This window comes from Salmo trutta, chromosome 2 (assembly GCF_901001165.1).
Source record: "Salmo trutta chromosome 2, fSalTru1.1, whole genome shotgun sequence".
In the NCBI taxonomy this organism is placed as follows: domain Eukaryota; kingdom Metazoa; phylum Chordata; class Actinopteri; order Salmoniformes; family Salmonidae; genus Salmo; species Salmo trutta.
In genome coordinates this window covers 9,739,799-9,757,024 of record NC_042958.1, presented here as the reverse complement: position 1 = coordinate 9,757,024, position 17,226 = coordinate 9,739,799, and the positions used below count along the sequence as shown (strand labels likewise).

Here is a 17,226-nt window from a genome sequence, read left to right as displayed (position 1 = left end):
CTCACACACCCCCTCTCTCTCTCACACCCCCTCTCTCTCTCTCACACCCCCTCTCTCTCTCTCACACCCTGTCTCTCTCTCTCATACCCTCTCTCTCTCTCTCTCACACACCCTCTCTCTCTCTCTCACACACCCTCTCTCTCTCTCTCTCACACACCCTGTCTCTCTCTCACACACCCTGTCTCTCTCTCTCTCTCACACCCTGTCTCTCTCTCACACCCTGTCTCTCTCTCTCTCACACCCTGTCTCTCTCTCTCTCACACACCCTGTCTCTCTCTCTCTCACACCCTGTCTCTCTCTCTCTCACACCCTGTCTCTCTCTCTCTAACACCCTGTCTCTCTCTCTCTAACACCCTGTCTCTCTCTCTCTCTCTCTCACACACCCTGTCTCTCTCTCTCACACACCTGTCTCTCTCTCTCACACCCTGTCTCCCTCTCACACCCTGTCTCTCTCTCTCTCTCTCTCTCTCTCTCTCTCTCTACCCTGTGTCTCTCTCTCTCTCTCTCTCACACCCTGTGTCTCTCTCTCTCTCTCACACCCTGTCTCTCTCTCTCTCTCACACACCCTGTCTCTCTCTCTCTCTCACACACCCTGTCTCTCTCTCTCTCACACACCCTGTCTCTCTCTCTCTCACACACCCTGTCTCTCTCTCTCACACCCTGTCTCTCTCTCTCTCACACCCTGTCTCTCTCTCTCCCACCCACCCTCTCTCTCTCTCTCTCTCTCACCCTCTCCCCCTCTCTCTCTCACACACGCTCACCCCTGTCTCTCTCTCTCTCTCTCACACACGCTCACCCTGTCCTCTCTCTCTCTCTCTCTCACACCCTGTCTCTCTCTCTCTCTCTCACCCTGTCTCTCTCTCTCTCACACACCCTGTCTCTCTCTCTCTCTCTCTCTCTCTCACCCCTGTCTCTCTCTCTCTCTCTCTCTCACCCCGCTCTCTCTCTCTCTCACCCGTCTCTCTCTCTCTCACCCCGTCTCTCTCTCTCTCTCTCCCCCGCTCTCTCTCTCTCCCCCGCCGTCTCTCTCTCTCTCTCACACCCCTCTCTCTCTCTCTCACCCCCCTCTCTCTCTCTCTCTCTCACCCTGTCTCTCTCTCTCTCACACCCCGTCTCTCTCTCTCACACCCTGTCTCTCTCTCTCACACCCTGTCTCTCTCTCTCACACCCTGTCTCTCTCTCTCTCACACCCTGTCTCTCTCTCTCTCTCACCCTGTCTCTCTCTCTCTCACACCCTGTCTCTCTCTCTCTCTCACACACCCTGTCTCTCTCTCTCTCACCCCTGTCTCTCTCTCTCTCACACCCTGTCTCTCTCTCTCTCACACCCTGTCTCTCTCTCTCTCACACCCTGTCTCTCTCTCCCCACCCTGTCTCTCTCTCTCTCTCACCCGTCTCTCTCTCTCTCACCCGTCTCTCTCTCTCACACCCGTCTCTCTCTCTCACACCCTGTCTCTCTCTCTCTCACCCTGTCTCTCTCTCTCTCACACCCTGTCTCTCTCTCTCTCACACCCTGTCTCTCTCTCTCTCACACCCTGTCTCTCTCTCTCTCACACCCTGTCTCTCTCTCTCTCACACTCTCTCTCTCTCTCTCACACCCTGTCTCTCTCTCTCTCACACCCTGTCTCTCTCTCTCTCACACCCTGTCTCTCTCTCTCTCACACCCTGTCTCTCTCTCTCTCACACCCTGTCTCTCTCTCTCACACCCTGTCTCTCTCTCTCACACCCTGTCTCTCTCTCTCACACACCTGTCTCTCTCTCTCTCACACACCTGTCTCTCTCTCTCTCTCTCACACCCTGTCTCTCTCTCTCTCTCTCACACACCCTGTCTCTCTCTCTCTCTCGCTCTCTCTCTCTCTCTCTCTCTCGCTCTCTCTCTCTCTCTCTCGTTGTTTCCTAAGACTGTGCATCCCAAAAGGCACTGTATTCTCTAAGTAGTGCACTACTTCTGCCCAAAGCCCATAGGGTGTCATTTGGGACACAGTTTGTATCGCCTCCACAGTGACCACTCCCATTGACCTCTCCTCTGTCAATACTACCACTCACTCACTCTTTCCCTGTCTCCTTCTCCTGCTCGTCTTCTCAGGGAAAAAGGCCCCAGGCTTGACGTAAATCATTTATGATATGACATTTCAGAAACGTCTCAACTTGGGAGTGGAGGGTCAGTGTTTCCAGGTTAGGCGACTGTGACGTCACCCTCTTGTCATTGGATGTGGAGTTGAAGGTGAAAGGGATTTGCAGGCCATACGGTTGTCATCAAAATACAGTGAACTATTATGGCAAGACACGAACTGGGCTTTTGTGTACTGGGGAGAAGTCATTTCTACCATTCTGTATGTCCTCCAAGAAAACTCTTGTAGTAGCTTTGCAGCTATACATTTTATAGTTTATATATATGAATATAATGCCATGGAAATTAAATCAAACAATGAAAAACAAATTCTGACTTGCATACATTTAGATTTTTACTAATGTCTACCAGCAGCATTGAGTAAAGCCTGAGTGTCTATATGTACACTGATGACTCAACGTTATACACATCAGCAAGTGAAAGCACTGCAACACATAAAGAGTCACTTTTAGAATGGGTGGCTAGTAATAAGCTAGTTCTAAATATATCAAGACAAAAAGTAGCGTATTTGGGTCAAGCCATTTGCTAAACCACATCTAAAGCTTAACCAATTTAAAATACATCAAAACGCTACACCAGGAAACAAACGTATACCAATACTACCGAGGATTATATACACAAAAAAGTAAAAAGACTTGCTTCCATTTTGGTCCTGTGTGTTTGGGTTCAAGCAAGGACAATGTCATTCTTACCTCTGTCTGGACCATGTTAACCCTTCGTGAGCGCAGCTCTCTCACACAGTTGTAGATGTCGACCACACCCTCTCTCTCCGCCATGTCGAGCATGATGTCAATCACGATGAAACAGCCGGTCCTGCCCGCCCCTGCACTGAGAACACAGAGACAGCCCAACAGCGTGAGAACCAAAGCACATGTGGGAACACTCTTTATAGCAAAGCCCTGGTTGCCAAAATATCTGGGACTATTTGTATGGAAAACATCAGGGCAAGACATGCATGAGAGTCTAAACAGTTACGGGTGTGACGGACAATAGCAGCTCTACTTTATTTAGTGTGGCTGTTGACTTTGTATTAGTATTGTCATGACGTTGGCCTGTGGGTAAGGTTTATGACCCCCCTCATAAATACCTTTCTCCCTTCCCCTCTCTTACTGACCCTACTGAAGGACTGCTGTCCTGTTAAATATAGAGAGTCTGGGAACATCAAACAAATGGGGAAAGGAACCAAATTTACATAATAAAACCAGTTGGAAATATGCTTGATAACGTAATGAGTATGTATGTCAGGTTCGTTGTTATCTGGGACATTATGATTGATGACAGGACGACATAAACTGTACCTGAGAAAGTATACACCCTCTAGTTATCAGAGTCACATGGAATTGTTATGCAATTGAAATGTTTGATACTGAAATTGTTTGTTAGGAGATTAACCTCTTACATCTACACGTTCCGCTAGCGGAACGTCTGCTCCAATATCCAATGATGGGCGGGGCGCGAAATTCAAACTCCTCTAAATCCGAAAACTTACACTTTTCAAACATATGACTATGTTACAGCTATTTAAAGACAAGACTCTCCTTTATCTAACCAAACTGTCCGATTTCAAAAAGGCTTTACAGCGAAAGCAAAACATTAGATTATGTCAGCAGAGTACCCAGCCAGGAATAATCACACAGCCATTTTTCAAGCTAGCATATCATGTCACATAAACCCAAACCATATCTAAATGCAGCACTAACCTTTGATGATCTTCATCAGATGACACACCTAGGACATTGTGTTATACAATACATGCATGTCTGTTCAATCAAGTTCATATTTATATCAAAAACCAGCTTTTTACATTAGCATGTGACGTTCAGAACTAGCATTCCCACCGAACACTTCCGGTGATTTTACTAAATTACTCACGATAAACGTTCACAAAAAGCATAACAATTATTTTAAGAATTATAGATACAGAACTCCTCTATGCACTCGATATGTCCGATTTTAAAATAGCTTTTCGGATGAAGCACATTTTGCAATAATGTAAGTACATAGCCCGGCGTTACAGGGCTAGCTATTTAGACACCCTGCAAGTTTAGCCTTCACCAAAATCACATTTCCTATAAGAAAAATGTTCTTACCTTGCTTGTTCTTCATCAGAATACACTGCCAGGACTTCTACTTCAATAACAAATGTAGGTTTGGTCCCAAATAATCCATCGTTATATCCAAACAGCGACGTTTTGTTCGTGCGTTCTAGACACTATCCCAACGCTAAATCTCGGCCACGAGCATGACGCAAAATATGACAAAAAATTTCTAAATATTCCATTACCGTACTTCGAAGCATGTCAACCGCTGTTTAAAACCAATATTTATGCAATTTATCTCGTAGAGAAGCGATAATATTCCGACCGGGAATCTGCCTGTCTGTAAACTGAGGAAAAAACCGAAAGCCGGGGGCGGGGCGTGTCACGCGCCTAAGGCTTAGTCCATTGACTGACCACTCAGCTTTTGCTCTCGTGTGCTTCAGCCAGGGCTTTGAATTACATCATTCCTGTTTTTCCCGGGCTGTGAGACTCCATTGTTGACGTGAGAAGTGTCACGTAAGAGCAGAGATCCTTTGTAAACGATAGAGATAATCAAGAAGGGCAAGAAATGTTCAGACAGGGTACTTCCTGAACAGAAGCATCTCAGGTTTTTGCCTGCCATAGGAGTTCTGTTATACTCACAGACACCATTCAAACAGTTTCAGAAACTTTGGAGTGTTTTCTCTCCAAAGCTAATAATTATATGCATATTCCAGTTTCTGGGCAGGACTAATAATCAGATTAAATCGGGTACGTTTTTTATCCAGCCGTGAAATTACTGCCCCCTAGATGTAAGAGGTTAAATGTAATTTTAGCTTCCAAATGAGAGAATTGGGTTTTCATAAGGAAAGTGCCCTGCTCGATCAGTGGTCCAACCCTGTGAAGAGACAGGGGTTATAAACGATGAAACACCTCCTACCCCCCTCTCCACTATATAAGCCTTTGACGAAAAGACATTCACCAGTTCCAGTACGGGAGGTCTGCAGCCTCTACGTTAGAAGGACACACATGAGAACTAAGCCAACCTCGGCGTGAGCTATGGTATGAACTGGTATGAACTTTGAGCTTATTCACTACAGAAGTGATACTTCCTAGCCGCTGAGTTAGCCGCTGCTAACGTGGGCTAGGAAAGGACGGACGACGAATCCAGTCTAACAACCAGACGAAGATACCACCACGTATCCAATTTACCACCATTGACATTCTTCCACTACAGGAAGATCTGTTGGCCAACCCGGCCAGCATCTACGACCAATCTACCGAAGCGCAGCTCAGAGTAAATATTTATTGCATTTTCCTTTTCCAAATGGGCGGTAATTTAGAATGCATAAGATAATGTATTTACGATAGCTGCTGATTCTGTGTTCCTAAATCTTCCCGCTCTTTCATTCAAGCCCAACCCCCTTTCCTTTGTGTAACCAGCTTTCATACAGGTTCCGTTCACCAGGGGTGAATTCTGTATGACATCATTGTATTCTGTGTATTTGTAATTCTGTGTGATTAGTTAGGTATTTAGTAAATAAATAATTAAACCCAATTTTGTATTGCTGATTCAACTTGTTAGCCAGGGTTCGTGAAGATAACCAAGAATTTACAACTTTCATTATGAGACTGAAAATAAGATAAGGGTTAATATTGACTGCTATCGATGTAAAATATTACTAAGTATTTTAAGAGTTTATTCGGAAGATAACAGCTCTATAAACGTTCTTCCGTGGTGCCCCGACTTTCTAGTTAATTACATTTACATGATTAGCTTAATCAGGTAATATTAATTACAGAGAAATCATTTTATAAGTTAGCATGTCATATCACTTAATCCGGCATAGCCAAAGACACGACATATGGTGCCCCCTGTGAGGACTCTAAAACTAGGCCGCACGTTTGGGTAATTTTGATAACATATGGAGCCCCCGTGCGAGGAATCTAAAATAGGATGAAGCTTTCATTTTGATTCAGCCTATATAAAATTGAAAAGCAGATTACATAATATACCAAGTTGATTATATACATAATGGGAATTGTAGACCGGAATTATTGGTGCGTGTGTGCTCTGGAGAATCGCCTCCGTGTTGTGCTCTGAGGTAGTCAGTGGGTAGCATACCCTATACAGTTCTGTAGGAGGGCTGATAAAGCTATCTGAGAAATAGCGCGTTTGGCCAAACGCAGGGCTATTTCTGCCTCGCGCGTTTCAGACGCGTGTTGGCTAGGTCATTATTAATTTCTCGAGCGAGGACAAAGAGCCAGCCGGTTGAAATTTAGGAGAGATTAGCTTGACCAGCGTATGTCTGTCTCTCGCGTTTCGATGCGAGTAGACCACGGTGCATTTTGTTGTTTACCGCGAGTTCCGGTTAAAACATTGTCAAATATCGCCGAAAAGGGTTTGAACATAATACGTTATAAGTAAAACCTTTCCCTTGCCAAGGGAATCCTATGTGAGCATTTTTCAGGCATCAAGTAGCATTAGCTTGCTTGAGATGCTAAGCTAACAAAAGGGAAAACAGCCATTTTGTTTGTGCCACATTGTAATTCATCCGACTTGCGGAACGAAAGTCCTGCCCTGGGTACTTCTGTTTGATTTCAGTGTGTGCCAGCAGACTCCCCTATGAGAGTCACCAGTACTTTCCTTCAAATAATTAGTCAGGTGACACTCAAGTCGTTACTCATGATATCCAGACGGATATTGATGTCTTATTCAATTGAACTAAGTGAAATTGCCAGATTTACATTCTCAAGTGGATCTTTTAAAAAAAAAGTTTTCTAAATGAGACATTGTAATCTTTTTCCACATTAACCTAGATGAATAAACCTCTCAGGTTAATTAAAGTTTAAATCCCAAATAGCCTATACAGGTTTGATTTATCATTAAAATTGATCAAATCAGTAAAATTTGGTTTTTGCAAAACCCATTCAGTAATCCAGTACTGACAGAAGTCCCGCCCCAGCGGGAATCCCATGTGGCTTCAGCCCAAGGAAGAAGTGTACCATAGTGGGGGTGTTCCCAACATTTGAAATACTGTTTACACTTATGATATCCAATCAATGGAGATTGTATGGATTATCATCTCATTCAATTTAATAAGTTAAATTGTTGAACATACCTTAATGTTCTTCCAATCAAATGAGACACTTTTAAAACTTCTCATATTAACCTGGATGAAGCAACCTCTAAGGTTAATTCAAGTTTAATACCCAGATAGCCTACCCAGGTAGGATTAATCATTGGCATTGATTAATTCATTCAATTTGCTTTTGCAAATTCATTCACATCCAACTTCCACATTACTGGTACAGTACTGATGGTTCGTCAACATCTATAAATAGATTAAACTTGTCTTTGCAGCTTCCAATGAATTCCAAACCCAAACATTGAAAAAAAATAGGAACATTTTTCCTCAAAATTTTTCTAATAATGTGCAAGCTACCAAAGGAGGTGGTCACCACTCCTCCGCTAATTAGTGAACCTCAACCCATAAAAGGATCGATCTCTGAACTCAGCAGGGATACCAACCCTAATTATGACATTAGCAAAAACACAGCCGAAATTGCGAACGCTCTCCAAAATCAACCATCAAACACAGGCTTTGTGACGGTTCTCTCCACTTTAGCACTTATGTATCGCCATCAAAGGTTGGCATCGATCCAATACCACAGTGCACAGCTGAAGCACGTGCAAGACATGGCTAACATGAGGGCAAAGGTGGAGAGAACTGAGCAACTATTGACAAAAGCAGGAAATGAAAACATTCTGCTAGTTGAGGAACAGCATTTGAAATCGGAAGAATTAAAAGTAATTGCAAATACTTATGACGATGAACGAGCACAAACTCTCCAACAAAATCATATGCTGCAGGAACAACTCGATTTAGCCAAAACTAAATACGATGATGTCCACGCCAAACTAGATAAATCTGAAGAGTTATCTACAAACAGGAGCGCTCAACTTGACAACATGCATGCTGTTTTGTTGAATGTTACTCAAAATAACACGGTACTCCTCAAAGCGCTGCAGACCAAAGACGATCAGTTAATGAACACAATGACAAAGTTGGATGATAAATCAGCAGAACTTATTGAAGTTGCTGACCAAATGAATGATGAGAGAACTCAGGTGATGAGGATGGACATATTGATTTCTAAGCAAGCAGAGGAAATCTCATCACTGAATCTCTCGCTCCGTACTCGAGACCTCTATCTGCAAACCATGACAGATAAGTTTGAGACCGAAAGGAGCAGGTGTGACACTCACGTGTCCAAAAGTGGTACTCTAAGCGCTCAAGTGGACTCTGCAATGCAGCAGAAGACCACCCTTAGGTACCATCTGGAGGAAGTCCAGAATGGTCACGCTCTACAGCATGACTATCCATCCAAGCAACCGGAGTCCAGTACTCAAAGGAGTGAAGACGATAGGTTTCAGACATTGCCTCCATCATGTGTCCCTCAGTCTTCTCCTCTTGGCCATTCGGCACTGAGTAATATGGAGCCTCTTGGCCAACAAAGCCAAAGCTTGGCTTCTCCTCTTGGCCTGTCGGCCCCAATTTCTCCACAGGATGAAGCCAATCCTCTCCGCCCGCTTGGCGCGGAATACCTTGACAAACTCGTCAAGAATTTCCCCACCTTTGACCCCGTTCCAGGTCAGCCAAACGATACTGAGACGTTCCTAGCTGACAGAGGACGCGTTGGGTGGCTACCCGAACGCTACGGGTTCTGACAGGGTTTACCTGTTGAAGCGAACGTCGAATAGACACGTGACGAGGTTCATTCGCCTACAACAGCAACACGTGCTAAATGACTACGCTAAACTTGCCACAGCTTTGAAATTACAATTCAGTGGTTCTGCGACTCGCAAACACGATAGCTCACTGGCTAACACGGTCAAACAAGCTCGGAACGAACACCCACAAGCTTTCTATCATAGGCTTCGTTCAGCTTACTTTGGCCTACTCACGGAAACAGGAATGGAAGAGCTGTTACCATTCAAACAAATGTTTCTGTCGAACATGTATCCCACCTTCATTACCTACTTGGGCCCTGCAGCCCACGTTGGCTTGCCTATCTTACAACTCAGAGAGCTTGCAAGCACAGCTTTTGAGGCATCAAAAGCTCGCAACACTAAGAGCCCTGACCACTCGGTTTTGAAGTTTGACCAGGAGCACTCACTCCAGTTAGAGGGTGCATTATCAGGTATTGGAGCGTCGAGAGATGACGCACAACAACAGTTTCTACCACGAAACCATGATTCCAATAACCGCCGCAGTCGAAATAACTGTAAAGTACGTCACCTTCAAAACGACTACCGCTACAATCGACCCGTTCGCTACGTTCCTGCACCCAACCCACACAAAGTGTCAGAACACAAGGGTAACAAAGGGTTGAAGGACGATCAAAACATAGACCAATGTTCTCCAGAAGTTCCACTACGTGAAGAACTAAAGTTAGAACAATTTGAGAAAAGGGTAAAAGATAAGTCACAAGGACTAGACGGGGAATTACCGGACACCAGGTCCGCAGGAGTTAACACCCATAGCAAGGACGTTAAAGTTCAAATTTCTCCCGCTCTCATTCAAGACCCTATCCAGGGCCCGCTTGATCAAGAAACAAGCCCCTGGGCTTTGTCTATAGACTCTGATACAAAAGTTGCGAAGAAAAAGGTCAAACGCTTCGTTAAAGCCAAGCCCACTCAAAATCGGAAAAGTCAATCTGCTTCCATCTGGAACAGACATGGCACATCACGTCGTTGCGAACGACCACTCCACTTTGTGGGGAATATGTCCACTAACCACGAATCTAAACGGCCATACCTGGAAACAGTCCTGGAGGACTGCTTAGCTCGTCATGCGCTAATTGATTCGGGTGCGACAATATCACTCATCTCTCAAACATTGTTTGATGATCTCAAAAGGGCTTTGAAGCTCACTAAATGTTGGTTAAAAGTGGAACGATGCGACACTACACTTCGAGGGGTCACTCAGACTACCTTGCCTCTCACATTGAGAGTCATGCTGAAACTACACTTCCAGGACGTATCGCTCGTTCATCCTGTGTATGTTACCAGCCTCGAAACAGTACCCCTGCTACTTGGAGCAGACTTGATGGATCGATTACTCCCATTGATGGATTGGAAAACCAACCAGGTATGGTCACAGGCCACAGTGCCTTCTCCACTGACCACACTGTCTTCCCCTAACGCTAGCTGCAACGCAGTCATTCACGAGGAGTATCTGTCGAAAGCACCCCTTGGGAAAAAGACGTTTAGAAACCTCTTGGTGCAGAATCCGATCCAAGGAGATATTACGATATCTCGACACATTCCATCAGCCAATCTGATTGACCATTCTTTTCATGATTTCGAGCCAGCTGTCTCTGTGAATGAGCAACTTCCCTCCTCCTTGCAGTCGTGCAATACGGTAGTTGAGATGAACTTCTCTTGCTCTTCGGACACTTACGCAAGCACTGCGGCCGTCTCAGCAAGAAAAACATTGATGCGCAGAGTACACTCTGCTTCCGATGATACACCTTCTGCTTTGTTGGGGACTGTCACCCCTTACAATGACACTAATGGCGTCAGTCCAGCAACTGACCCAATGACTCCCACTGGTGAAACACTTTGCGATATCACAGACCGATCTCCTCGTCTCAGTTTGCAGGTACTGAAGAGGTTGCCACACGCGGACGCGGTGGTGACTGACAGACCTCGACAGCCACTGAGGGTGTTGAAGCACAAACACCAGGAGATTCGGTTGAAAGGTTACAGCCATTCTCATAATAACGCGGCCACTGACAACTCGTACATAGGGTCCGACCTTTTCGTTTGCGCCTCGGACACCAACACCACCCGCTGGTGGGGGGGTCCCGAGACACAAAGGGGGGGAATAGTAGCCCAGACCCATGATGAGCCTTATCGAGGCCGGTGGGGGGGTCAAGACTACGGACAACACCGTACGAGGCCGCCAGAGCATAAATCAAATCTAGTTGTAAACTCCCCTATGAGAACAGTGAGGAACAGACAGGCCCCTAGACGGGGATTATCTTAGAACACATCCAAGATAGTTCTGAGGTGTACCACACTGGTCGTAAAGGAAGTCCAATGGACTTGTCCACCTCCAAAACAAATGGCAACAATAATCATTCCTTGCCATGTGTAGGTTCAACTACAATACAACTAGTAATATGCTCCAATCATGTGTTCCGGTAGATAATATTTCAGAATAAATCGGTAGGACAACTGGACCCCTTGAATACCAGTGCCAATACCACAGTCAGTCCAGCAACACTCAGTAAGAGGATTAGTAACCTCACAAGTTAAATTGCTATTGATAATAGCAACATAGGAGTCACTCAGAGTGCAACACGGGGAAGGGAATCTCCAGTGCACTCTTCCAATGGTTAACACATGCCACTAATAAATAGAACCCTCCGTTCAGGAGAAAAGTTATTAGAAGTCATGAACCATGATCACACCACGTACGACTGGTCTAATACTTAGAGTACTTCCGTCGTGAGGTTAGCTCCTCCGTGGATAACATAGCTATGAAATAGACTTCATACCTACCGCCACTACAATAGTGGAAGACACAGTGACTTGTAGAAAAACTACTACAGACTCCCTTGACACCAATTCTGACTGACCTCCAGGCATTGACCTGAAAATTACCTGACTAAGTGAGACTCATTCTGAACAAGTTGTAATCTGCCAGGATACTTGGTTATCTTCCCTTGACATGCGCGATTGTGTAAGCATAAATGCACATGCACAACGGAACATCCAATTAGGATTTATGCTAGGATCAGTTAAGGGTCCAAGCAAAATATCAGCCTTAGTAAAGTTGAATATTTACTTCTAGGCCTTTGACTCTACAGCACTCACCAGTTTTCTAACCAGAAGTCCATAGGTCATCCTGTAGACTGCCCAAAACTAGTGCCTTACAGCTGTAGACTTATCATATAGTTGTCAACTTAGGATAGTACCCTAAGCGCCACCCAGCAAATTAGGAAAGCCCTAAATATGTCATTAGACAATGCCATGATAGGGTCATTTTGCCAAGACCATGGACGTAGATAGAATACAGTCCAATTAGATGATTAAGGTGGCATAACTATATTTTGTTTTGTTTATGCTTTCATTCATTTTGTTCATTTTCTTCGGCACATAGAAAGTGATAAAGTCATAAACAACTCCCCCATACAACCATCAGTTAGTGCCACAACGCCGCTCATTTGGGAGGAAATGTAATGATATATTTCATGAGTGTGTGTGCGTTGTTAACATCTGCCTAAGTTACTGCCCAGATATTCCAGTCTGGACGACCAGACGACGGGTCCGGAACGGCGATCCCAATCCGGACATCCGCTGCCGAGCCATGGAACGGACTTCTTCATTTGCAGAGACCCTACCCGGGTCGACCACCAGAGGGGGGACTGCAATAGCAACCACCAACTGGACATCTGCTGCCCAGCCTTGGAGCGGACTTCTTCATTTGCAGACAACCTACCCGGGTCGACCGCCAGATGGGGACCACAACGATGATCCACAACCAGGACAACCCACGTTCATTTTTATGTTGGTTTATAACATGCAGTTTAATCGCAAGATTGAACCCAACATGGGGTGACTGTCATGACGTTGGCCTGTGGGTAAGGTTTATGACCCCCCCATAAATACCTTTCTCCCTTCCCCTCTCTTACTGACCCTACTGAAGGACTGCTGTCCTGTTAAATATAGAGAGTCTGGGAACATCAAACAAATGGGGAAAGGAACCATATTTACATAATAAAACCAGTTGGAAATATGCTTGATAACGTAATGAGTATGTATGTCAGGTTCGTTGTTATCTGGGACATTATGATTGATGACAGGACGACATAAACTGTACCTGAGAAAGTATACACCCTCTAGTTATCAGAGTCACATGGAATTGTTATGCAATTGAAATGTTTGATATTGAAATTGTTTGTTAGGAGATTAAATGTAATTTTAGCTTCCAAATGAGAGAATTGGGTTTTCATAAGGAAAGTGCCCTGCTCGATCAGTGGTCCAACCCTGTGAAGAGACAGGGGTTATAAACGATGAAACACCTCCATCCCCCCTCTCCACAATATAAGCCTTTGACGAAAAGACATTCACCAGTTCCAGTACGGGAGGTCTGCAGCCTCTACGTTAGAAGGACACACATGAGAACTAAGCCAACCTCGGCGTGAGCTATGGTATGAACTGGTATGAACTTTGAGCTTATTCACTACAGAAGTGATACTTCCTAGCCGCTGAGTTAGCCGCTGCTAACGTGGGCTAGGAAAGGACGGACGACGGATCCAGTCTAACAACCAGACGAAGATACCACCACGTATCCAATTTACCACCATTGACATTCTTCCACTACAGGAAGATCTGTTGGCCAACCCGGCCAGCATCTACGACCAATCTACCGAAGCGCAGCTCAGAGTAAATATTTATTGCATTTTCCTTTTCCAAATGGGCGGTAATTTAGAATGCATAAGATAATGTATTTACGATAGCATAGCTGCTGTTTCTGTGTTCCTAAATCTTCCCGCTCTTTCATTCAAGCCCAACCCCCTTTCCTTTGTGTAACCAGCTTTCATACAGGTTCCGTTCACCAGGGGTGAATTCTGTATGACATCATTGTATTCTGTGTATTTGTAATTCTGTGTGATTAGTTAGGTATTTAGTAAATAAATAATTAAACCCAATTTTGTATTGCTGATTCAACTTGTTAGCCAGGGTTCGTGAAGATAACCAAGAATTTACAACTTTCATTATGAGACTGAAAATAAGATAAGGGTTAATATTGACTGCTATCGATGTAAAATATTACTAAGTATTTTAAGAGTTTATTCGGAAGATAACAGCTCTATAAACGTTCTTCCGTGGTGCCCCGACTTTCTAGTTAATTACATTTACATGATTAGCTTAATCAGGTAATATTAATTACAGAGAAATCATTTTATAAGTTAGCATGTCATATCACTTAATCCGGCATAGCCAAAGACACGACAGTATCCATTAGCTATGTCTTTCTGAGTCAAACCAAATGGAGAGGGGAGCAAAAGAGACAAAGAGAAACAGCTCTATCCAGCCAACCAACCAGTTAACCAGCCAGCCAACCAACCAGTTAACCAGCCTACCGGTTAGCCAGCCAGCCAACCAACCAGTTAACCAGGCAGCCAACCAACCAGTTAACCAGCCAACCGGTTAGCCAGCCAGCCAGCCAACCAACCAACCAGTTAACCAGGCAGCCAACCAGGCAGCCAGCCAGCCAACCAACCAGTTAACCAGCCAGCCAATCAACCAGTTAACCAGCCAACCAGTTAGCCAGCCAGCCAGCCAGCCAACCAACCAGTTAACCAGGCAGCCAACCATCCTGTTAACCAGCCAACCGGTCAGCCAACCAACCCGTTAACCAGCCAGCCAACCAACCAGTTAACCAGCCAGCCAACCAACCAGTTAACCAGCCAGCCAACCAACCAGTTAACCGGCCAGCCAACCAACCCGTTAACCGGTCAACCAACCAACCAGTTAACCAGCCAGCCAACCAACCCGTTAACCGGTCAGCCAACCAACCAGTTAACCAGCCAGCCAACCAACCAGTTAACCAGCCAGCCAGCCAACCAACCAGTTAACCAGCCAGCCAACCAACCAACCAGTTAACCAGCCAGCCAAGCAACCAGTTAACCAGCCAGCCAACCAACCAGTTAACCAGCCAGCCAACCAACCAGTTAACCAGCCAGCCAGCCAACCAACCAGTTAACCAGCCAGCCAACCAACCCGTTAACCAGCCAGCCAACCAACCCGTTAACCAGCCAGCCAACCAAACCAGTTAACCAGCCAGCCAACCAACCCGTTAACCAGCCAGCCAACCAACCAGTTAACCAGCCAGCCAACCAGAGTGAGTGTGTGAGTTTGTCTGACCTGCAGTGGACCACCATGGGCCCGGCATTGGCGGGGGTCTTGGACTTCACCCTGCGTACGAAGCCCAGCAGGCCGGTGGTGTGGTAGGGGACCCCGTGGTCCGGCCAGCCAGTGAAGTGGAACTGACGGATCTCCCGGATCTCATGGGCTCCCCTCTGGAGAGACAAGACAAAACACAGTTGAATACTTCATTTGGATTCACAAGTAACAAACTGTTGAGAGGTCTTGTTGTGACACACACCAGGCATGCACACCGAGGGTGGCTAACAATGAGGACTGCAGCTGAGGTCTACCCACTCCCCAAACAGACCCATCTCTCTCCTATCTCCTTCTTTCCCCCTTCCTCCTAAGCAGCATTTTGATCTTGTCCTTGAGCAAAACAGGGAGACAGGGACACTGATGACAAAGCCCATCTCTGGGGGGGATTGAAACAGGAGAAGAACAGCTGGAGAACAGTGATGATTCACACACACAGCGAGCAGGCTGAATACAGACGGCAGGGCGGACACCCGTCAGAGCATTGAGCATGCACGCCACACACACACACACCCCAGGGGAAATATTCACAGCTCAGGGGAATAGAAGTGGAAAGGCCTGGTAGCAGCCTGGAGTACAGTAGGATGATAAACACTAAAAATGGTTACAGACAGACAGGCATTCTTAAAGACAGATGGGCCTATTACGGAGGACGCCACTAGGAACACTCAGTAAAGTAGTTGGTAGCTGGGCGTTGCCTAGGTGGGTGCAAGGAGTAAGACACCTCCGGTACAATGTGACGATCTGTCAAACCTAGGCACAATACATGCTAAACACTACACTATAATACAACACAATGATTGACTTCCACTATCATGATCAAGTGGAGTGTCCCTACCTTTTCCACAGCGAAGGTCCTGATAACGTACTCTGACAGCAGCTGTGTCTCGATGAGGGTCACCTTCATGTCCCTGTAGATCTCAGTGTCGTCAGGCCAGTACTTACAGCACTTCACCTGAGGGGACACAGGGTGTGATGGGATGACCTGACTGCAGTAGAGGCGTGTCAACAACCTCTGTCCACAATACACACGCGCTCCAGCACACACGCCCATGGTGAAATAACTGTTCCTTCAAGGTGGAAACATGCCTGAGATGCTCTTGGGTGAGTGTGTGCATGCTACTGAAGGAAGGTGTCTATTGTGTACGTTGTTTGATAAGGTGTTGTTGTGAATCAACTCAAAGGTTTTATACTCTTTCTTCTTTAAGTTTCAGAACATAATTATGCCCTCAGTGAATTCTGGGCAACCTAGAGGACTAACGTTGAAAATACAAAACACAGACGTGCCAATGCTTTTAGAGAACAACCACTTGTGGTGTGTGTCTAAAATGGCACCCTATTCCCTGTATAGTGCACTTCTTTTGGCACCCTATTCCCTGTATAGTGCACTACTTTTGGCACCATATTCCCTGTATAGTGCACTACTTTTGGCACCATATTCTCTGTATAGTGCACTACTTTGGCCCTGGCCAGAAGTAGTGCACTACAAAGGGAAAAGTGTACCATTTGAGATGCACCCAGCGAGTGACATCTTGACGGTGTCTCAGATGGCGGCAGGCAGACAGCCCTCTGTGTTTGGGCAGGTGCTCAATGTCCCCGCTCTAATTACCCATACTGCACCACTGGGCTCATTCTTCATTAAGAGGTTGTGAACTCTAAGGGGACACTAGAAGTCGCATAGTGCAGATTCTGTGATAGCTCCACCTCACTTATCTGTCCCATCCTACACAGCAAGAGGCTTATTGTCTGTATTATATACAGTAGTACAGTTACTTCAGCATTCACCATTGATCATTTAAAACAAGCTCAACCCTTTGTTTCTTTTTCATATTGATACACTGTCATGATCTTTTATTTCATTTTTCTGACACTATCCCTCCTTCTCCCTCCCTCACTCACTCACTCACTCCGTCCTCTGTCACCAGCCTCATCTTCTCTCTCCTTCTCCCTCCCTCACTCACTCCCTCCCTCCCTCCGTCCTCTCCTCTGTCACCAGCCTCATCTTCTCTCTCCTTCTCCCTCCCTCACTCACTCCCTCCCTCCCTCCGTCCTCTCCTCTGTCACCAGCCTCATCTCTCTCCCCGGATCATCCTTATCCT

General features: G+C 45.7%; 1 protein-coding gene across 6 annotated transcripts in view; it reads right to left on the bottom strand.

Annotated features, from left to right (window-relative positions):
- LOC115150117 (receptor-type tyrosine-protein phosphatase mu) overlaps window positions 1-17,226 on the bottom strand; it is a 303,522-nt gene that overhangs the window by 16,128 nt on the left and 270,168 nt on the right. For all 6 annotated transcript variants that reach the window (XM_029693071.1, XM_029693087.1, XM_029693079.1 and 3 more), the window contains 3 exons: window positions 15,966-16,082; window positions 15,092-15,246; window positions 2,821-2,956 (listed from right to left, as the gene is read on the bottom strand). In XM_029693071.1, coding sequence (XP_029548931.1) covers window positions 2,821-2,956; window positions 15,092-15,246; window positions 15,966-16,082 — 408 coding nt within the window. The remainder of the gene's footprint in view (window positions 1-2,820; window positions 2,957-15,091; window positions 15,247-15,965; window positions 16,083-17,226) is intronic.